This window comes from Haemorhous mexicanus, chromosome 25, assembly GCF_027477595.1.
Source record: "Haemorhous mexicanus isolate bHaeMex1 chromosome 25, bHaeMex1.pri, whole genome shotgun sequence".
Lineage (NCBI taxonomy): Eukaryota > Metazoa > Chordata > Aves > Passeriformes > Fringillidae > Haemorhous > Haemorhous mexicanus.
In genome coordinates this window covers 2,660,155-2,682,838 of record NC_082365.1, presented here as the reverse complement: position 1 = coordinate 2,682,838, position 22,684 = coordinate 2,660,155, and the positions used below count along the sequence as shown (strand labels likewise).

Sequence of the window (22,684 nt, the reverse complement as noted above, 5' to 3'; positions counted from 1 at the left end):
ACCATTTTGGTGGCGTTTGGCACCAATTTTGCTTGCAGGTAGTGGAAGAAGAATCAATAAAATTACAGAAACCCCATGCTGAGGGGATTTTGGGATGGATCTCCATCCATTTCCACCCCACTGGGATGGAGCCATTCCTGGGGAGGGTTTGGGACAGATCCCCCGAGCTGCCGGACACACGGAGCAGGGCACGGTTACACATTTTATTATCTGGATGCAATCATTTCTGCTCAACAGCCAAAAGCTTTATTGATTCCAAACCTTCTCCCTCTTCATTTATTTTTTCTTACTGTACCCCCTTTTCCCACCCTTCAACCACTCAGCTGCTTCCACTTTGGAGTTTTAGCTCTGCTTGGAGTTTGTTTTCTCAGAAGAAGCCAATGGACAATTCATTCAGATTCTCTTTTTTTTTTTTTTTTCTCCCAAGATCCATATAAATTACATGCAAAACATTGTACATAGAGATTAATATCAAAATGCAATACAGATCAGGTGCACTTTAAGCTGGACTCTAGGATATGGCAAACACACCAGGGTACATATTGCTTTGAAACCACCATTGTTTTGTTTTTTAATGTCATGCATACCACATAATATTCAGTCTTTTGTTTTGTATTTTGGTTTTTTTTTTCTTTTTTCTCTCTCCCATTTTTTTATACAAAAATACCAGTGCTTATTATACTGAGTTACTGGAAAAAAAAAAAAAGGAAAAACTCGGCTCCACGTGCCCTCTTCAAAAGAAAGTTTTTTTGTTTTGTGAGAGCGTTGGATAAATATATATACACACACATAAATGTTGAGTTCAGACTGTATATATATATATATTTATTGAAAGGGAGGAAATAAACTAAAGTCAGTTTTAACCATGGGTTTTGCTGGATGAAAATTGGGGCGTTTGGGGTGAGCAGAGTCGGGGTGAGGTGGGGATGCTGGAGAGGAAGAAATGCCAAATTCCCCATTTGGGGGAAAAAAAAAATCCTGTTTGGGTGGAAAAGGAGCAGGAAAAGGAGCAGGAAAATGATTCCCCCACATCCCTGTGGCCCCAGGGGAGATTTGGGGGTGCAGGAGGCGTTTTGGGCTCAGGGGGGTTGGGGATGGAGCAGGAGCCATGCAGGCCCAGGTGTCCCCCACAGAGGGACAAAAACCTTCCCAGGGTGGTGCCACAGGTGCCAGGACCTGGCAGTGGCACCTGGAGATGCCCTTTGGGCATTTGGGACAGTTTTATTTCCCAGCTCAGGTTTTTTTCCCCTCAGGTCACCCTCAGAGAGGAGCTGAGGCCTCCAGGCCCGGGCGTGAGGGGGAAAAGGCCGCCCATGCTCAAAAGCGGTTTAGTTTATTTCCTTCTTGAGATCGCTTGAAAAATTTCACTTTATTGCACGGAAAACCTTTGGGGAAAAAAAAAAAAAGAAATTAAACCCCCTCCCCACACCCTTCTCCCTGTGCAAATCATAAAAACCTCAGCAGGAGAAAACCTCAAGAGCTGCCTGGCCAGCGAGCCGCGCACAGGCCGAGGTGTCTTTGGTACCAATCCGCCAATTCCACGGAAAATCCACGGAAAATCCACGGAAAATCCGCAAATCCGCCCTGCTGGGATCAAGAACTGGATGCAGAAGGATGTTCAGAGTGTTTTAATAACAAAGCATTCCAAGGCAAGTTGATCACAAGGAGGAGGGAGGGGGTGGCTTTGCTTCCTGGCGGGCACGGCGCCGGCCCTCCCCTGCTCCGCGCGCACTCGTGGCAGTTCAAACAAAGCAAAAAACCAGAAATTATTCATAATAATATATATTTATATGGATATTTATATCTCCCCCTAGTCAAGGCATGTTGCAGAAAGTCCCCAAAAGTCCGTGCCGCCGACCATGCCTTTTTTTCTGGAGCACCAATCTCCCCCAAATCTCTTTTTTTTTTTGTATAATGTCCTCAATAACTTAAGCCAAGAGTCAGCTGCTGCCAGGATATCACTGAAACTTAACCCAAAAAAACAAAACTTTACAGGAAATCTGCACAAGAAACATTTATACTTGAAGCAACCAGCCATACACCAACATAATTTATAGATATTTATATAAAAAAACCCCATTTGTGTCATCCAACTCACGGCTAGTAGAAAGATGGCTGCTCAGAGAAAAGGAAGCTGACTGGCATCCGATGGCTGAATTAATTAATCCACGGAATTAATTAAAGTGTCCCTTGCAACTGCCCTCAAGCAGCATCGGGACTCAAGATTTATTTTCTTTTTTTTCTTTAAACAAAATACATATGGCTGACGTAAAAATATCAGTTTCTGAGCTAAAGAAAACTAGATTTTTTTTCTTTTTCTTTTTTTTTCCTTTTTTTTTTTTGCATAATATTTATATAGCATTATTTCTCCCTCCCCCCACTCCTAAAATGGAAACTAGAACAACAAAAAGAGAGCAAACTAAAGGAACGACCAGACCCTTGTGGCAAATCCTGCCAGTCACAGATTTCTGGGAGTGACTTTGAGAGCCTCCAAAGTTGGCTTGAAGTTGTTGTTGGTTTGAGTCTTTTTTTTTTTTGTTTTATTTCTTTTTTTCAACAGGTCTGAGGTATTAAAAAAAATATCAAAAGGAAAAAAAAAAAAATTGGTGCATCCCCCCAAAAAAGTAATAAATATTTCTGTAAGCTTGTAAGAACACCATTCTCTTTTTTTTTTTTCTTTTTTGCAAGTATTTAAAATAGAAAAAGTGATTTTTTTTTTTGTTTTTTTTTTTAAGCAACGTCACCTTTAGCACAGAACCAAAACCCCACAACCACCCCTCGTTTTGGGGTTTTTTTTGTGTTGTTTTTCCTGGTGTTTAACCCAAGATCCCTTCACTCCCCTGGGTTATTTTTTTGGGGGGAGGGAGGCAAGGAGGAGCCAGGCATGGGGTGGACACTGAATTTGCACTGGGGACGGGCAGTGGTGGCAATTTCTTCTTGCTGTTGGCAGTGAACAAAGCCCAGCTCGCCAGCACCAGGGTGGGACACTTGGGATATTCAGGATATTTGGGATTTTTGGGATAAAGACCTTTCCTCAGCAGGAAAAAGGAGCTCATCCTTCCCTCCTCCTCCTCCTCCTCCTCCTCCTCCCAGCCCAGGGAAGGACACAGAGACACTTGGTTCACGTTGTGGTTTAAGGAACACTTAAATCTTGGCAAAGATCTGGGCCTGGCGTGGCAGGAGGTGCTGCAGGCAGTGCTCGGAGAAGGCACGGGAGATTCCGCTGTGCGTTCCTGGTGGGACAGGGGAGGAGAACCCAGCCAGAGCCAGCCTTTCCCAAAAAAAACCCATAAAAAACCCTCAGGGCTTGGAATCCCAGGGTTTTCCCATCCAGAGGTGGGAATGGCCTCGTTTCCTGCTCTGTTCCTCTCAGCCAGAGGGGATGGAGGAGAGCAGGGAGGTGGCAGAGCTTCCCTCAAGGGGAGGAGAAGCCCAAGCTCTGCTTCCTGCTCCAGGGATGGCCAGAGGGACAATCCAGAGCCACCTCCAAGGAAAGGGACTCTCACTGGCTTGTTCCCAGGGCTGGAGGAGAGGAGATGACCTCCAAAAAAAGCAGCCAAGTGAGGCCAAGCCTCCAGCAGCTCCTTCTCTGGGAGACCTGCAGCCATCCAAGCCACACATCCAGGAAAATCTGGGATCATCGCACCTTCCACTGGACCATGAGGCAGCTGGGTTGATCCCTGCAAGGATTCAGGAGGTTCCCACTCAGCCTCCCACGGCTTTTGGGCATGGCTGGAGCCTCCTCCTGGATCACTGTGAGGCTGAGGGGTGCTGGACCCCAAGAGCACAGAAAAAAGGGCAAAAATCCCTCTGCTCTGGAGGGCAGGAGCTGGGAGAGCTGCAAAAATCCTCACCCCAAGAGTTTCCCCCCTGACCAGGAGCAGCAGAGAGGCCTCTCCTAGAGAATCCCTCAGGAAGAACCCCTCACACCTGGGAGGCTCTCCCCACCTTTTCCCTGGTAGTTTCACCTCCACCTTTGCAGGAAAATCAGAATTTCTTCCCTCCAGCAAGGTCAGAGCCAAGCCACCTTCGTTTCTCATCTCCCAGTTTGGAAACAAAGAGAGAGAAACGTGTGGGCACACACAGAGGGGGAGCTGGAAGAAGCCCAGGTACCATTTTTCAAAGGTGGAAGACTGGTGGGCATCCCTGGATCTCTGAACCTTGGAGTAAACACCTTCCCCTGGCTGGGATTTTTTAGTTTATTCCTTAATTTCCTTACTGGAGCAGTGACTGCCCCTGCCCACTTCCCCCTGGGTAGGGGGGCAAATCCCACAAGCAAAGAGCAAACCCCAACATTAGAAGAAAAAAAAAAACCCCTAAAAACCACGTGTGAAAAAAAAAACCACAAAAAAAATTTAAAATCAAGTCACAAGTGCACCCCCAGCCTTCGGGCTGAGGGCGTGTAAGACTACAACAATTTGAATTTCCTTGGAACATGCATTTTTCCAAAGTGAAAACCCCCTGGCTCCAGGTGCCTGGAGCCCAACTCTTGGAGAGGAAAGAAGCTGGCAGCTTCCCTGGGTGAGTACCACGGAAAATCAGGGATGGAGATGCACAACTGGTATTTGTTTTTTGTTTGTTTTGGTTTTTTTTTTTTGGCTTAGCCTCTCTCCCAACACCCATCGTGGTGGTACTCTGGTTCCCACTGCTAAATAAAGGTAAAAAAAAAAACCCCAACGAAATGAAACAAAACAAAAATGAAAAAAACACATTAAACCCCCCACCCCACCCCAAAAAAACCCCCAAAACCCCCGATGATGATACAGGCATGAGCAGTTTGACCGCAGCAGTGTGATCAGTTACTGGTGCTGGGATCACACAGGGCCCAGGTGGATGAGGACGAGGAAGAGGAGGAGGAGGGGGAATTCCAAGTCCTAAGGTCAAACAGAGGTCTCCAGGCTGTGGAAGGGGCTCCCGGGCTCGGGGAAGCTGAACTCGCTGTCCACGGCGTTGTTGTTCCTGTTGAGGGCCGTGGAGCCCCCCAGGCTGCCCCCACCTCGCTTTTGGAGTCCGTCAGGCTCGGGCTCGTCTTCGGTGCTGTCAAGGAATGGTGTCCGAGGCTCATCTTCCTCCAGGATGAACTCTGGGTGAGTCATGAAGTTATGGATGGAGCTTCTGGATTCGGGTTTCTCGAGGCCTTCGTACAGGGAGCTACGGAACGCATTCACCACTTTGATCTGGGCGGCGTGGGGAGAAAAAACAGGGGGTCAGTGGTGCTGCCAGAGGGCAGGGCTCGAGGGAGAGAGTGAAATAAATGATGAGAGACAACCATCAAACAACAACAACAACAACAAAAAAAAAGTCACGACCACAGCGACAAAATCACCACTGAACAGACAGCTCGGTCAAAAATGAGACATCTACGGTGAACTGGGGGCAGAGTCAGGCACTACGGGGGTGCTGGGGACCCACCAGCCTCAGAAGCTGCAAGAAAAGACACAGGACGACTCCAAACCACCACCCCAACATCACCAGTCTGGATGGATGGAAGCCAGAGGCGTTAATTAGTCGTTAAATTGGTGTGGGGGTGTGCGCCCCGGGGTGGACGGACGGACACGAGGACAAGGGACGGACGAGGTGGGGGAACTACGGCTCCAAAAAGAGGTGGGTTAGGCAAACAGCGGGGGCAAACTACTGTGGGAGCCGTGGGTGGGGTTGGGAGGGTCCTTCCTACAGCTCTGCAAAGGAGTGGGGCTTGCCAAAGGCGTCTCCAGCTTTTCTGGAGCCTCTGGAAGCTGAGATCCAGGTGGGTGCTGGGAGGATCCAGGTGAAGGTCCAGCTCTCTGTGGGGTTCCCCACACTGCTGGAGCTCTAGAGCCTTCCCTGCACCTGCAGGACACCCAGTGGTTTCCAAAGGCAGTTAAAAATGGGAATTTTTGGAGCTGGAGATCAATTCAGATTCTGTTGGATATTCTGAAGGAATTCCTTCACAATCCTGGGAAAGCCCTGGGGCAGCTCCACCGAAATCCAGGCTCAAGGAGGAGATTCAGAGGACCAGGGCATGGCTCTGCCAGCTCCACTGCACTGGGAGGGAGAGCTCTGTGGACACACCTGGACAGTGGATTCCCTGCTCCCTGCAGATCCTCTGGAATTCCAGCCTCAAACCCTTCCAGCTCCCAGATTTGGGCTCAGGTGGGTGACAAGTGTCATATCCCAGCTCTGCTGGGGTTCCAGGGAAGCAACAGAAGCCTCAGCTCCGTGGAGCAGAGCTCGTGTGGGACCAGATCTCCTCTCCCAGACCCCTGGAAGCAGGGAAGGCTCCCTGGAGCAATGTCAGTCATTGTGCTCGGTCTCTGGCCCCATGGAAGGAGCTTTGCATGAGCCTGGAGCACCACTGGCCTGGAAAAATGGGAATTTGAGGGAGCTGGGAACCAATTCAGAGCTGGATTTGTGCACTGATGACCTTGGACCAATTCAGGTGAACGCACAGGACAAGGGACACCACCGGGGCCACCTCAGACTGATCATCTGTCACATGAGCCACGACTCGAGAACAGCAAGACCTGAGCCCTAAAACACCAACTGAACCAAGGAGAACAAATCCAACCAAGCCAAGGAGACCCAGGGACTGCCAGAGCCACGAGGAGGTGGCCAAGGACAGCCCAGGCACTGTGACAGCCATAAGGAGGTGGCCAAGGAGACCCAGGGACTGTCACAGCCACGAGGAGGTGGCCAAGGACAGCCCAGGCACTGTCACAGCCATGAGGAGGTGGCCGGGGAGACCCAGGGACTGCCAGAGCCACGAGGAGGTGGCCAAGGAGACCCAGGGACTGTCACAGCCATGAGGAGGTGGCCAAGGACAGCCCAAGGACTGTCACAGCCACAAGGTGGTGGCCAAAGAGACCCAGAGACTGTCACAGCCACGAGGAGGTGGCCAAGAAGACCCAGGGACTGCCAGAGCCACAAGGAAGTGGCCAAGGACAGCCCAGGGACTGTCACAGCCACAAGGTGGTGGCATCTACAATTCAGATTTAGGAGCAGCTCCACAGAAGCCTCCCCCTCTCATGTGGGACCAGGAGATCTCCTCTCCCAAGGAATCACCTCCAGAGCCCTGGAGATTTGTCCAGCACTGCCAGGAGCAGCAGGGAAGGCTCCCTGGAGCAATTCCAGGGAATCTGTGCTCAGTCTCCTGCTCAGCCCCCTCAAGGAGCTCCTGCTGCAGCTTCCCTCAGATTTTCCTCCCTTCTCCATCACCTGCTGCGAGATGAATTCAGCTGTTCCCTCTCAAAGGAAGGGAACAGGGAGGAAATGTGTTCTGAACGAGGCAGGCAGCGCCAGCAGAGCTGAATTCCAGCCTGGAGCCGCCCCTCCCTCCCTCCCTCCCTCCCACGGCCGGCTCCTCCCGCCTCCTCTCCACCTGGAAGCTTCAAATGCAACCTCCAGGCTTGGCATCGATTCCTGTGAAACGTGAAACCTCCACGTGCTGGGTGAGAGCCCCTCGGCAATGCCACCCCGTGCCCCTGGCTCTGCCCAGCCCCTCAGGCCGGGGCAGAATTCCCAGCGGGAGCAGCTGGGCTCTGCCAAAACCTGACCAGCGATTCCTGAGAGCTCTCCAGCAACTCCAGGAGGGACACAGCAAGTCCAGCCCTGGAAAAACTCCTCCATGGGAGAGGGACACCACAGATCTGCGTGGAGGGAAGAGGAGCTTTGGGAGAGAGGGAAGCAGCAGAGGGAAACAAGAGAAATCCAGGCAAGAAAACAGCAGGAAATTTTGGAGACCTGGGTTAGCTCCTGGTGAAGTTTGCACGAACTATCCAAGTTTTCTATTCCCTCGCTGCAAAATGAGGGAAAACATGGATCCACAGACTGCAAAAAAGCTGCATTTTGGTCTCACTCCTCCCCCCTGCAAACCCTCTGCTCTGAGCCCCTCTGAGCAGATTTTATTCCATCAGAAAATCCTGGAGGTTTTCCCAGATGCAGGCAGGAGCAGGAGGCAGCTGTGCTGCTCCAGAATCGCTGGGGTTAAACCCAATCAGCTGCCAGCCTCAGAGTCAGCTAAACAGAGAGAAAACAAAATTATCCCAAATTCTCTCTCCTCCCCCACAGTGCATAAACAGCAGAGCCTGAAAGCTCTCCAGAAAGTCACGGAGGGTATTTCTCTAATCAGAGGAGAACAGGGATAAGTGACTGTGCAATAAAAAAGCCAATTATCCAGCAGAGCCCCATTCCCTGCTCCCAGCCTGCAGACAGAACCCACGGCCACGTGCTCACCAGCCCCAACACTGAACACACGGAGGGGTTCTACATCAGACAGGGCCTTTTTTGGGGGGTCTGGAAAGCCAGGATCCAGCACTCCCATGGATATCCTGCAGGAATGTGGCTTCCATGCCCATTTCCATGCACAGATGTGTGTCTGCACACCCTGAGATCCAGGATGTGCAGAGCAGCCCACAATAACAGAGACAGACCCTGCACCAGACAGGGCCTTTTTTAGGGTCTGAAAACCCAGTGCCAGATCCAGGACCCAGAATTCCCACTGGGATCCAGCAGGAATTGTGTGCCATTCCCATTTCCATGCACAGTAGTGTGTCTGCACACCCTGAGATCCAGGATGTGCAGAGCAGCCTGTGATGAACACAGAGAGGGCTTTTTTCAGGGTCTGGAGACCCAGTGCCAGATCCAGGATCCAGCATTCCCACTGGGATCCAGCAGGAATTGTGTTCCATGCACAGTTGTGTGTCTGCACACCCTGAGATCCAGGATGTGCAGAGCAGTCTATGATGGACAGAGACAGAGCCCTACTCCACACAGGGCCTTTTTTAGGGTCTGAAAACCCAGTGCCAGATCCAGGGCTCAGCATTCCCACTGGGATCCAGCAGGAATTGTGTTCCATGCCCATTTCCATGCAGAGCAGTGTCTGCACACCCTGGGATCCAGAGTGTGCAGAGCAGGGTGGGCACCAAGGATGCTCTGGCTGCCCTGAGCACCAGCAGAGCCCTGGGGATGTCCTCAGGGCAACACAGAAATGTCCCCAGGGCAGCAGAGAGATGTCCCCGGGCCATGCAAGTCCCCAGGTGGGGACAGAGAGAGGGACAGCAGCCCCAAGGTGTCACCAGCTGAGCCACGGGCAGGAGCTTTTCCCTGCTTTTCCCTCCTTGCTGTGGCTCAGCCAGCCTTGGGGACAGTCCCAGCGGCCACTCTGCCTCCAGAAGAGATTTCAAGCAACTCCTCTGCCCATCCCTGGAGTGTCCCAGGGCTGGGCAGTGGGAAGAAGCAGCAGGATTTGGGCTCAGCCTTGCCCTTCTCCCAGCAATGCTCGTGAACCTGGGGGTTTTTGAGCAAGAACTGCCAATTTCTGCCCGCCCTCAGGAGGGTGGACTCAAACACCAGCCCTGCAAAGGAGGAGAAGAGGTAAAACTGGAGGAAGCAACAAGGAACTGGGGGGGGAAAGGACCAGAAAGGTTCATAACTTTGTTAACAACATAAAATCCTGGGGTTTTGAAGGGTTTCCCGCCCCATCCTTCAGGTTTGGGACTGAGTGTGTGAGTCAAGGCTGAGAGGGAGAGAGAGCAGGCGGGGTTAGGGGGGTGCAGGTGCTCTCTGTGCTCATTAAAGTCATGCATTGTAATAGACCATCACTCACTGCCCGCAGGAGGAGATGCAGCAGCAGCAACAGCAGAAGTGGTGGGAGTGGAATTGACGGAGGAAAGAGCTACATGGGTTGGGCTAGAAACATTTTTTACATCGTGGTGCTGGCTCACGATGGAAGGCTGTCTCCTGAGGGCTCCCTGCAAAGAGGAGGCGCCGGTCTGGAATGTGTAAACTACGTCCATCTGCAAAGAACCAGAGAGTGAGATAGCGACACCTGGCCAGGGACAGGGACAGGGACAGGGGACAGGGGACAGGGGAAGGTGGGCAGACACACAGACAGCAAGGAAGGAGGAGGATGGAGAGGCGAGGAAGAGGAGGAGGAAGGAGGAGAGAGCCCCCCCCACCCCACGCTCCCCGAAACCCACGTGGGGTTTTGCTGTTGGAGCAGAGAGAGTGTCCAGCTCTGCCCTTCCCAGGGCAGCCAGAGCAGCAGGGTCGATCCCCCCACCAGGAAAAGGGCTGTGGTGGGAGGCAGTGGCAGAGGAAACACCTGGGGCTATCCAAAAATCTGCAGGAGGAGCAGAGAGAGACAGAGAGGGTGGGCAGGAGTGCGAGTGGGCAGCTGTGGGGAAGGGCTCCTGGTGCCTCAGCCCTGTGGGGCACTCTGGGGACACTCCACAGGCTCCCCACAGCCCCCGTGGCAGCAGGAGATGTCCCAGCCCCTCTCCCAGGCCTGAGGGCTGCTGGGGATGCAGCACCCTGGTGCTGGGGCCATGGCTGCCCTGTGGATGTGTCCTGAGGCTCGAGGAACTGAGCAGCATCCAGGGGCCACCGTGGCTTCCTGGGCACTTTGTGGCTGGGTGATGCCAGCCCCGTGGCACCTTCTGGGCACCTCCTCCAGCCCCAGCTCTGGCTGTGCAGGTGTTTCACACATGGCTTGGCTCCTGCCCCACTCCGATGTCCCTCTTCTCCCCTGTGCCCTTTTCACACACCCCACACGGGGACAGGAGCCCCCCCAGTGCTCAGGCTGGACCCCACAGAAGCTCCAGGACGTGCCAGCACCCATTTCTGATGTGGCAGGAGCTCATCTCAGCTCCAGCACAGGGAAACACCTGGGAAGCTCCAGGCTCGGCCCCAGGGGCACCTCTGGCACTGCAGCCCTGCAGAGCTCCTGCATTTCCAGCACAGGAGAGCCTGGAAGCTTCCAGCACGTTCCTCATGTCAGTGAAGCACTGGTTACCCCCACACAGAGCCCAGCTGCCCCTCGGGGCTCACAGCCAGCCAGGAACCAGGCTGAGCTTCACCTTGAGGCCACCAAGGCGACACTGTGGAGGTGACAGCTCAGAGAAGGGAAGTTAACTCTGCCCCAGCCCCTGTCCCCGTTTGTTTGTCACAGAGGAGGGACAGAGGAGGAGCAAAGGTGACCCAGCAGCTCTGCCTGCCTGGGGACACCAGGACTTCTCTCCGTGGGACAGCTCTGTCCTGGTCTCCAGGGAAAGTGAGGGGCACGGAGCTCTCCCTGCTTGGTGGGAGCAAAAATCCACCCTTTTGGGGTGGGGAAAAAGGAAAAAATCAGGGAAAATAGTCAGGGAGAACCAAGTGATGTAAAAAGAAGACGGAGAGATTTTCTCCCCTCGTGTGCCGTGGGGCTGAGCTGGCACAGAGGGGTGCCACAAGGAGCCACACCAGGGAGGCTCTGGTGCTGGCAGATCCCTGCTGGGCACATTCCCCCTGGGAACAGCATGTCACCTCGATCCCAGCAGCCAGCAAGAGCAGGGCAGAGCCTGGGGGGCTCCGTGCACCCCTCACAGCCTCCTGTGCTGCTGAGGTGACCATCAGTGGCACATCCAGCCTCCTGCTGACCAGCAGCACAGTGCCTGCAGCACAACAGCCTCCCCCCACGCCCAGCTGTCCCAAAATCCAGGTTATCCTGGCCCCAGCTGTCCCAAAATCCAGGTTATCCTGGCTCCCTGCAAAGGCACAGGTGGAAGCCTGGCCCGGGAGGCGATGGCATCCCGCGAGCAGCAGCTGTCACCTCTCTGCAGACAGAGCCCCTGCAGGGGGAGAGAGAGAGGAGGAGACACAGCAGGCAGAGCCCCCCCAGCCCTGCTGCCCCCCTGTACCTGGGTCTGGATCCTGTTGAGCCCCCGGAACCACAGGATCTGCCCCCGCCGCAGCTCCATCTCCGCGTGGTCGATCTCGTCCACGTCCTCGGGCAGCTCCTCCTCGGGGATCTCCTCCTTGGTGATGCCGTGCCCAGCCTCCTTCAGGAACTTCAGGTGGCTCGTTGGCACGGTGCAGATCAGCTGGGGACAGGCAGGGACACAGCAGGGACTCAGCCTGAGGTCGTGGGGATGCCTCAGGGTTTAGCTTTTGTGGTTTTTAGATTCTGTGCTGCGTTAGTGTGTGGGTCTGAGCTCTGTACTAAGGGCTGGTGAGCTCTGTTCACAGAGCAGAGAGACACAACAATTCCTTCTCTATGATCCAAATTTCAAATGATCAAAATCTCAGGCCCAAAAGCAGAAACAACATGGACTGAAGAGAGAAAAACAAGGATGGGGCTTCATAACCTAAAGCTGGAATTGGACAATTAACTCCAATATGTAAATGGAGCAGAACTTACAAAAGTGAGAGACCTCGTTGTCCATTTTGTGACCATTTGGGTCCATTTTGGGTTCATTTTGTGACCATTTTGGGTCCATTTTGTGGCCATTTTGGTTCACCTTGGGTTCATTTTGTGCCATTTTGGGTTCATTTTGTGACCATTTTGGGTCCATCTTATGATCATTTTGGTTCACCTTGGGTGCAGCCCTGGCTGGGCTCTTGTGCTGCCCAAGGTGGATCCATTGAGGAGATCCTTTGAATAAATCCCTGCTTTATTCCTTAGCTCTGTCTAATCCCAGTTCCAGCTCAGCGTTCTCAAGGTATCAGCCCAGGGGAGCTGCCAGGACCCAGTGGGGACACCAGGAATGTCCCTGTCACTGCTGGGTGTGTCCCTCTGCAGCAGGGTGGGACTGAGGAGGGGATGAGTGACCTCTTCTCCTGCAGCTGGGGTGGGGAGGGGCATCAGCCCCACCCTAAACACCTTCCTAAGGAGCTGCCCTGGGGAAAAACCAGGGAGAACAAGGGCAGGGAGGGAAGGGTGGGGCAGGATTTTGGGGCTGGCCCTTACCTGGCCCCACAGGAGCTCTCCCACTCCGATGAAAATGCACCAGAACCACTGGCTCAGGGTGAGCCCAGAGCAGCTGAAGGGCTTCCCACCAAACTCCACAATGATGATCTGCAGCACAGGAGACAAGAGTCACACCCTGGGCATGGAAATCCCTTCCAGCCCAAAACATCCTGGGATTTGGGGTCTGGAGCATGTTGGGAGGTGTTCCATTAAGTTCCCACCCAGACCTATGCACAGGGACACCTTCCACCATGTGGAATAACCCAGGGAGCAAAGTGGAAGCCATGGAATCCCAGTGGAACAATCCAGGGAGCAAAGTGGAAGCCATGGAATAACCCATGGAGCAAAGTGGAAGCATGCGGAATAACCCAGGGAGCAATGTGCAACCCATGTGGAACAATCCAGGGAGCAAAGTGGAAGCCATGGAATAACCCCTTTGGAATAACCCATGTGGAATAACCCATGTGGAATAGCCCATGGAGCAAAATGGGAGCCACAGAATCCCAGTGGAACAATCTAGGGAGCAAAGTGGAACCCATGTGGAATAACCCACATGGAATAACCCATGGAGCAAACTGGAAGCCATGGAATAACCCATGGAGCAAAATGGAAGCCATGGAATCCCAGTGGAACAATCCAGGGAGCAAAGTAGAACCCATGTGGAATAACCCATGGAGCGCAGTGGAAGCCATGGAATAACCCATGTGGAATAACCCATGGAATAACCCATGGAATAACCCATGTGGAATAACCCATGGAATAACCCATGGAATAACCCATATGGAATAACCCATGGAATAACCCATGGAATAACCCATGGAAAAACCCATATGGAATAACCCATGGAATAACCCATGGAATAACCCATGTGGAATAACCCATGGAATAACCCATGGAATAACCCATGGAATAACCCATATGGAATAACCCATGCAGAATAACCCATGGAATAACCCATGGAATAACCCATATGGAATAACCCATATGGAATAACCCATGGAATAACCCATGGAATAACCCATGTGGAATAACCCATGGAATAACCCATGGAGTAACCCATGCGGAATAACCCATGGAATAACCCATGTGGAATAACCCATGGAATAACCCATGTGGAATAAGCCATGGAATAAGCCATGGAATAAGCCATGGAATAAGCCATGGAATAAGCCATGGAATAAACCATGGAATAACCCATGGAATAACCCATGGAATAACCCATGTGGAATAACCCATGGAATAACCCATGGAATAACCCATGGAATAACCCATGTGGAATAACCCATGGAGTAACCCATGGAATAACCCATGGAATAACCCATGTGGAATAAGCCATGGAATAAGCCATGGAATAAGCCATGGAATAACCCATATGGAATAACCCATGGAATAACCCATGGAATAACCCATGGAGTAATCCATATGGAATAACCCATGGAATAACCCATGGAATAACCCATGTGGAATAACCCATGTGGAATAACCCATGGAATAACCCATGGAATAACCCATGGAATAACCCATGTGGAATAACCCATGGAATAACCCATGGAATAACCCATGGAATAACCCATGGAATAAACCATGGAATAACCCATGGAATAACCCATGGAATAACCCATGTGGAATAACCCATGGAATAACCCATGGAATAACCCATGGAATAACCTATGTGGAATAACCCATGGAATAACCCATGCGGAATAACCCATGGAATAACCCATGGAATAACCCATATGGAATAACCCATGGAATAACCCATGGAATAACCCATGGAATAACCCATGTGGAATAACCCATGGAATAACCCATGTGGAATAACCCATGGAGCAAAGCAGAAGCCACAGAATCCCAGCGGAACCAAGCAAAACCCCCGGGCTGGGGTCACCTGGGCGAAGAAGGTGCCCAGCACCACGGTGCAGAAGATGGGGTTGCGGTAGATGGCCTCGAAGACGTTCCTCTCGCCGTGGATCTTGCGCGCGTTGATCTCGTTGAAGAGCTGCATCATCACGAAGGTGTTGAAGACGATGGTGTAGTGCTCGGTGGGGGGCGAGTGCAGGGGCGCGTTCCGGCCGCTGTCGATGTCGAAAAACTTCTCCCCTGAGCAGGAGAAAAAGGGATTTGGGCAAGGGAAGATGTGGAAGAGGTTTTACAGCATTTCTGTGAGCCAGAGAGAAGTTTGAGCAGAGGATCTGTGTTTACACTGAATGAATTTTCTACCGAGGTCGTTGACGTAGAATGACCAAATTGTCCAAAAATAGAAACCAAGAAAGAAAGAAAAACCAATAGAAAAAAAACAATAGAAACCAAGAAAGAAAGAAAAACCCTTTCCTTTTCCCCTTTCCTTTTCTCTTTCCTTTTGCTTTCCCATCTTCCCGTCCTTTTCCTTTTTTCCTTCCCCTTCTCCTTTTCTCCCTTCTTTCTCCTTTTTTCCCTTTCCTTTTCCCCTTTCCTTCTTTCCCCTTCCCTTTCCTTCTTTCCTTTCCCTTTCCTTTTCCTTTTCTCTTTCATTTTCCATTTTTCCCTTTCCTGTTCCTTTTTTCCTTCCCCTTCTAATTTTCTCCTTTCTTTCTCCTTTTTTCCTTTTCCTCTTCCTTTTTCCCCTTTTCCCTTCCCTTCCCTTCCCTTCCCTTCCCTTCCCTTCCCTTCCCTTCCCTTCCCTTCCCTTCCCTTCCCTTCCCTTCCCTTCCCAAACCTTCCCTTCCCAAACCTTCCCTTCCCAAACCTTCCCTTCCCTTCCCAAACCTTCCCTTCCCAAACCTTCCCTTCCCAAACCTTCCCTTCCCAAACCTTCCCTTCCCAAACCTTCCCTTCCCAAACCTTCCCAAACCTTCCCAAACCTTCCCTTCCCAAACCTTCCCAAACCTTCCCTTCCCTTCCCAAACCTTCCCAAACCTTCCCTTCCCTTCCCAAACCTTCCCAAACCTTCCCAAACCTTCCCTTTCCTTTCCCTTCCTTTTCCTTTCCCCTTTCTGTTTTCCCTTTCCATTCCCCCTTCCCCTCTCCCCTCCCCTCCCTCCCAGGACGCTCTGGCACTGTCACTGACCTGCGAAGAGCAGGGTGAAGATGATGGTGAGCTGGTAGACGGCGTGGCCCAGGATGTTTTTCATCATGGTGCGGGAGATGAGCGGCTTGTTGCGCCCGTAGGGTTTGCGCAGCAGCAGCGACTCCGACGGCGGCTCCGTGGCCAGCGCCAGCGAGGCGAACGTGTCCATGATCAGGTTCACCCACAGCATCTGCACGGCCTTCAGGGGCGAGTCCTGAGGGGGAGAAGGTGTCACACCACCAAAATAAACCTTTGCTCCCTCTTTGTTTTGCTTTCCTCCTGAACAGAACTCCAGAATTGCTATGGGGTACTGAACACCTTCCTAAAACATTCCCAAATATTCATCCTTTGCTCCATGGCCTTCAGGGGGGAGTCTTGAGGGGGGGGAAGGTGTCACACCACCAAAATAAACCTTTGTTCCCTCTTTGTTTCACTCTCCTCCTGAACAGAACTCCAGAATTGCTCTGGGGTACTGAACACCGTCCTAAAACATTCCCAAATATTCCTCCTTTGCTCCATGGCCTTCAGGGGGGAGTCTTGAGGGGGGAGAAGGTGTCACACCACCAAAATAAACCTTTGCTCCCTCTTTGTTTTGCTTTCCTCCTGAACAGAACTCCAGAATTGCTATGGGGTACTGAACACCTTCCTAAAACATTCCCAAATATTCCTCCTTTGCTCCATGGCCTTCAGGGGCGAGTCCTGAGGGGGAGAAGGTGTCACGCCACCAAAATAAACCTTTGTTCCCTCTGTGTTTCGCTTTCCTCCTGAACAGAACTCCAGAATTGCTCTGAGGTACTTAACACCTTCCTAAAACATTCCCAAATATTCCTCCTTTGCTCCATGGCCTTCAGGGGCAAGTCCTGAGGGGGAGAACGTGTCACACCAGCAAAATAAACCTTTGTTCCCTCTGTGTTTCACTCTCCTCCTGAACAGAACTCCAGAATCGCTCTTGGGGTACTGAATACCGTCCTACAACATTCCCAAATATTTCTCCTTTGCTCCATGGCCTTCAGGGGGGAGTCTTGAGGGGGGAGAATGTGTCACATGACTAAAATAAACCTTTGTTCCCTCAGTGTTTCGCTTTCCTCCTGAACAGAACTCCAGAATTGCTCTGGGGTACTGAACACCGTCCTACAACATTCCCAAATATTCCTCCTTTGCTCCACGGCCTTCAGGGGCGAGTCTTGAGGGGGAGAACGTGTCACACCACCAAAATAAACCTTTGTTCCCTCTTTGTTTCACTCTCCTCCTGAACAGAACTCCAGAATTGCTCTGAGGTACTTAACACCTTCCTAAAACATTCCCAAATATTTCTCCTTTGCTCCATGGCCTTCAGGGGCGAGTCCTGAGGGGGAGAAGGTGTCACACCACCAAAATAAATTTTGTTCCCTCTGTGTTTTGCTTTCCTCCTGAACAGAACTCCAGAATTGCTCTGGGGTACTTAACACCTTCCTAAAACATTCCCAAATATTCCTCCTTTGCTCCATGGCCTTCAGGGGGGAGTCTTGAGGGGGGGGAAGGTGTCACACCAGCAAAATAAATTTTGTTCCCTCTTTGTTTCACTCTCCTCCTGAACAGAACTCCAGAATTGCTCTGAGGTACTTAACACCTTCCTAAAAAATTCCCAAATATTCTCCTTCACTCCATGGCCTTCAGAGGTGAATCCTGAGGGGGGAGAATGTGTCACACAACTAAAATAAACCTTTGTTTCCTCTTTGTTTTGCTCTCCTCCTGAAAACCTCTGCAAAATCACTCTTGGGGTACTTTACACCTTCCTAAAACATTCCCAAATATTTCTCCTTTTCTCCAAGCTCCCTGCACAGCCTTCAGGGGGAGAACAGTCACACCACCAAAATAAACCTTTGTTCCCTCTGTGTTTCACTCTCCTCCTGAACAGAACTCCAGAATTGCACTGAGGTAATCAACATCTTCCTAAAATGTTCCCAAAAATTTCTCCTTTTCTCCATGGCCTTCAGGGGAGAACCCTATGGGGGAGAACAGTCACACAACCAAAATAAACCTTTGTTCCCTCTTTGTTTTGCTCTCCTCCTGAAAACCTCTACAAAATCACTCCTGGGTATTAAACACCTTCCTAAAACATTCCCAAACATTTTTCCTTTTCTCCAAGCTCCCTGCACAGCCTTCAGGAGAGAGTCCTGCAGGTAAAGAGTGGGAGAACAGTCACACCACCAAAATAAACCTTTGTTCCCTCTTTGTTTCACTCTCCTCCTGAACAGAACTCCAGAATTGCTCTTGGGTATTTAACAGCTTCCTAAAACATTCCCAAAGATTTCTCCTTTGCTCCAAGCTCCCTGCATGGCCTCCCAAGGCACCTCCCAGCCCCTGGCTCTTGGTCACATCCCTAAATTTCAACAACCTATGGAAAACCTGTTAAATCCAACAGGTTTATTTATTCTCCTGCTCCAGTGAAGAACAAGCCACTGAAAACTCGCTAAATCCAAGAAATTTATTTTCCTGCTCCACTAGAAAACAACCCACTGGAAATTTGTTTAGAATCAAGGAATTTATTCTCCTGCTCCACTGAAAAACAACCCACAGGGAACCTGTGAAATCCAGCAGGTTCTTTCATTCCTCTGCTCTCTACCTGCGTGATGCAGGCACTGGTAAAGGCCACGATGGTGCCACCACCATGTCCCACCCGTCCAGGTGACACCCCCATGTCCCACCCATCCAGGTGAGCTCACCTGTGTGATGCAGGCACTGGTGAAGGCCACGATGGTGCCACCACCATGTCCCACCCACCCAGGTGACACCCCCATGTCCCACCTGCCCAGGTGAGCTCACCTGTGTGATGCAGGCACTGGTGAAGGCCATGATGATGCCACCACCATGTCACACCAACCCAGGTGAAATCCCCCATGTCCCACCCACCCAGGTGAGCTCACCTGTGTGATGCAGGCTCCAGTGAAGGCCACGATGGTGCCACCACCATGTCACACCAACCCAGGTGAAATCCCCCATGTCCCACCCACCCCAGGTGAGCTCACCTGTGTGATGCAGGCACTGATGAAGGCCACGATGATGCCACCACCATGTCCCACCCACCCAGGTGAAATCCCCCATGTCCCACCTGCCCAGGTGAGCTCACCTGTGTGATGCAGGCACTGGTGAAGACCACGATGATGCCACCACCATGTCCCACCCACCCAGGTGAAATCCCCCATGTCCCACCTGCCCAGGTGAGCTCACCTGTGTGATGCAGGCACTGGTGAAGGCCATGATGATGCCACCACCATGTCCCACCCACCCAGGTGAAATCCCCCATGTCCCACCTGCCCAGGTGAGCTCACCTGTGTGATGCAGGCTCCAGTGAAGGCCACGATGATGCCACCACCATGTCCCACCCACCCAGGTGAAATCCCCCATGTCCCACCTGCCCAGGTGAGCTCACCTGTGTGATGCAGGCTCCAGTGAAGGCCACGATGACGGCCACCACGTTGACGGTGAGCTGGAACTGCAGGAACTTGGAGATGCTGTCGTAGACGTTGCGGCCCCACATGACGGCCTTGACGATGCTGGTGAAGTTGTCGTCGGTCAGGATGATGTCCGAGGCCTCCTTGGCCACGTCCGTACCCGCGATGCCCTTGGGGACAAAGCCAGGGGTGAGTCACGGCCCTGCCTGGCTCTGCTCTGTGCCAGGGATGTGCCCAGCAGGAAAAGCTCCTGGTGCTGGTGCCAATCCCTGCTGGGCAGGGGCAGCAGAGCTCCAGAGCCTTCAGGGACAGGATCTGAGGCAGCCCGGCTTTCCCAGACTGACCCACAGCGCAGGAAAGCTGGGAAACAGCTGGGAAAACACCAGGAAACAGCCAAAAAAACAGCTGGGAAACAGGCAGGAAACAGCCAGAAAACAGGTGGGAAACAGGCAGGAAACAGCTGGGAAACAGGTGGAAAACAGGCAGGAAACAGCCAAAAAACAGCTGGAAAACAGGCAGGAAACAGCTGGGAAACAGACAGGAAACAGCCAGAAAACAGGTGGAAAACAGCTGGAAAACAGGCAGGAAACAGCTGGGAAACAGCTGGAACAAAGCTGGAAATCTGCTGTGAAAATGCCAGAAAACAGCTGGAAAACAGGCAAGAAATAGACAGGAAAACAGCTGGAAAACAGACTGGAAAACAGACTGGGAAATAGACTGGGAAACAGCTGGGAAACAGACTGGAAAACAGACTGGAAAATAGACTGGAAAATAGACTGGGAAATAGACTGGGAAACAGCTGGGAAACAGCTCCCTCCTCATGCCAGGGATTGGCTCCATCCCGGGCTGGGCACCACTGCTGGGAGCCCAAAGGAGAGAGAGCTCAGCCCGGAGGTTTCTGCCCTGGCCTGGGCTGAGAATGACCCCGCAGCTTCCTAAAAATCCCCAAAAATCCCCAAAACTCCCCAAAACTCCCCGGCAGCGTGTCCAGGGCAGCGGGCCGGGCTGCGCTTCCCGGAGCCGGCACAGTGAGGCGCTCGCCCCGCAGGAATTCCGTGCAGGAATTCCAAGCCCTGCCCAAATCGAGCCCATTGCTGGCGTTTTCCCGGATTCCCCAGATCCCAATCCCTCCTCAAAGGGGAAATCCCTGCCTGTTGCAGCAAATGGGGTTTAGGGGAACAGCCTTCCCTGCTTCTGGAATTGTGCTTGGATGTTCAGCACATTCCCAAAAACACTTCCCAAAAATCTCACATCTTCTCCCCACCCAGCTCCTGCTCATGTCCTTAAAATCAATCCCCAGGGAACCTGTTAAAAACAGCAGGTTTATTTCCCTGCTCCTTTCAGACAGGATAAAAAGGCATCAAAACAGAGTTTTCCCCCATAAAGAAATTCCCAAAGCCTGATCCAGCACCGTGCCTGGAATTGGGGTGAAAAGCTGCAGGGAAAACCAAATCCTGGGGCTCCCATGGCTCTCCTGGATCCAGCAGGGACACCAGGACAGGGCAGGTCCCTGCTCTGCGACCTCCAAGGAATTCCCACCCCTTGCTCACAGCCCTGCTCAGCTCAGGCTCAAACCCAACATCCTGAGAAAATTCCTTTTTGGGATTTTAGTCCATCCCAAAGATTTGGATCAGAGTTCCCATGGTCTGGAAGCAATCCCATGGAGCCAAGGAAAACGCCCAGGCTGGCCCTACCATGGCAAACCCAACGTCTGCTTTCTTCAGGGCTGGGCCATCGTTGGTCCCGTCCCCTGTCACAGCCACCACCTGCCGCTGGTCACCCACGGTGCTGTCGATGATTCCTGCCATGGAAACAAGGAATTAAACTCCAAGGGAAGGATCCCAGCCTGGATCAGGCTGGAAAAACTCCGGGGAGGAGCCCCTGGGGAGGGCAGTGCCCACCTTTCACCAGGGTGTGCTTGTCCGTGGGGGAGGAGCGTGCCAGCACCCGCAGCTTGGGCCAGATCTTGTCCAGCTGCTCCTGCTCCACCTGCAGGACCAGGAGAAAGGGAAGTGATTCCCCCCAGGAATCTTCTGTCCCACCAGAGAGCAAATCCCAACTGGGACAGGACAGTGGCTTCACCCCAAACACTGCTGAGCACCCCAGCAGCTTCCTTATCCAAGGAAAAGAGGAAAACCCAGCAGGATTTGGGAAACCCAGCAGGGCTTGGAAAATCCAGCAAGATCCTGAAAACCCATCCGGATTCTGAAAAACCAGCAGGATTTGGGAAACCCATCAGGATTCTGAAAAACCAGCAGGATTTGGGAAACCCATCAGGATTCTGAAAAGCCAGTAGGATTTGGGAAACCCACTGGGATTTGGAAAACCCAGCAGGATCTGGAAAACCTGGCAAGATCCTGAAAACCCATCAGGATTCTGAAAACCCAGCAGGATTGGGGAAATCCATCAGGATTTAGGAAAGCCCTCAGGATTTAGGAAACCCCTCAGGATTTGGAAAACCCAGCAAGATCCTGAAAACCCAGAAGGATTGGGGAAATCCATCAGGATTTAGGAAAGCCCTCAGGATTTAGGAAACCCCTCAGGATTCAGGAAACCCCTCAGAATTTAGGAACCCTCTCAGGATTTGGGAAACCCATCAGGATTCAGGAAACCCCTCAGGATTTGGGAAACACCCTGGGATTTAGGAAACCCCTCAGGATTTGGGAAACCCTTCAGGATTCAGGAAACCCCTCAGGATTTGGGAACCCCCTCAGGATTCAGGAAACCCCTCAGGATTTAGGAACCCCCTCAGGATTTGGGAACCCCCTCAGGATTTGGGAACCCCCTCAGGATTTGGGAAACCCCTCAGGATTTGGGAACCCCCTCAGGATTTGGGAACCCCCTCAGGATTTGGATTTTTGCAGCTGCCGACGCCTCCCTGCCCGGGCAGGGCAGAGCTCTCCCACCTCTCCCTTCTCGTTGCGGATCAGGCGGTTGAACTCCTTCCCCTCCAGGCACAGGAAGTCCTCCCCGGGCAGCAGGATGCCACACTTGGTGGCAATGGCACGGGCAGTGTTGATGTTGTCCCCTGTCACCATGCGGACGGTGATGCCCGCGCGCTGGCACTTCAGGATGGCATCGGGCACCTGGGGACAGGGACAGGGACGGGCTTGGCACTGGGGACACCGCGAGTGAGGCGGCTCCTCGTCCCTAAAAGGATCTGGAGAGGGCTCTGGAGGGGTCAGGAGCTGCGTCTGCCACCCCAAAGGGAAGGGACCTCGCTGCCACCTCGCTGCCACCTCGCTGTCACCTCGCTGGGCTCTCCTGGATCCAGCAGAGACACCAGGACAGGGCAGGTCCCGGCTCTGGGACCTCCAAGGAATTCCCAACCCTTTGCTCACAGTCCCACACAGCCTTTCCTCCCTTCCAAAGGGAAGGGACCTCGCTGCCACCTCGCTGCCACCTCGCTGTCACCTCCCTGGGCGCCAAGGCATGGCCAGGCCATCCATAAAAGCAGGAATTTCATCCTCTCCCACCCCACTAATGGGTTTATCCATCAGG

At 52.4% G+C, this 22,684-nt stretch overlaps 1 protein-coding gene across 7 annotated transcripts in view; it reads right to left on the bottom strand.

Annotated features, from left to right (window-relative positions):
- Positions 1–1,613: 1,613 nt before the first annotated feature.
- ATP2B4 (ATPase plasma membrane Ca2+ transporting 4) overlaps positions 1,614–22,684 on the bottom strand; it is a 64,525-nt gene continuing 43,454 nt past the window's right edge. For 5 of the 7 annotated variants that reach the window (XM_059867979.1, XM_059867983.1, XM_059867984.1 and 2 more), the window contains exons 14-23: positions 22,090–22,269; positions 21,085–21,172; positions 20,878–20,984; positions 19,162–19,353; positions 15,750–15,963; positions 14,592–14,803; positions 12,704–12,811; positions 11,655–11,837; positions 9,684–9,773; positions 1,614–5,177 (exon numbers count right to left, since the gene is read on the bottom strand). In XM_059867979.1, coding sequence (XP_059723962.1) covers positions 4,881–5,177; positions 9,684–9,773; positions 11,655–11,837; positions 12,704–12,811; positions 14,592–14,803; positions 15,750–15,963; positions 19,162–19,353; positions 20,878–20,984; positions 21,085–21,172; positions 22,090–22,269 — 1,671 coding nt within the window. In that variant the 3' untranslated portion in view covers positions 1,614–4,880. Of the gene's footprint in view, positions 5,178–9,583; positions 9,774–11,654; positions 11,838–12,703; positions 12,812–14,591; positions 14,804–15,749; positions 15,964–19,161; positions 19,354–20,877; positions 20,985–21,084; positions 21,173–22,089; positions 22,270–22,684 lie in introns of all 7 variants that reach the window. The other 2 variants (XM_059867986.1, XM_059867985.1) reach the window with 2 other exon arrangements.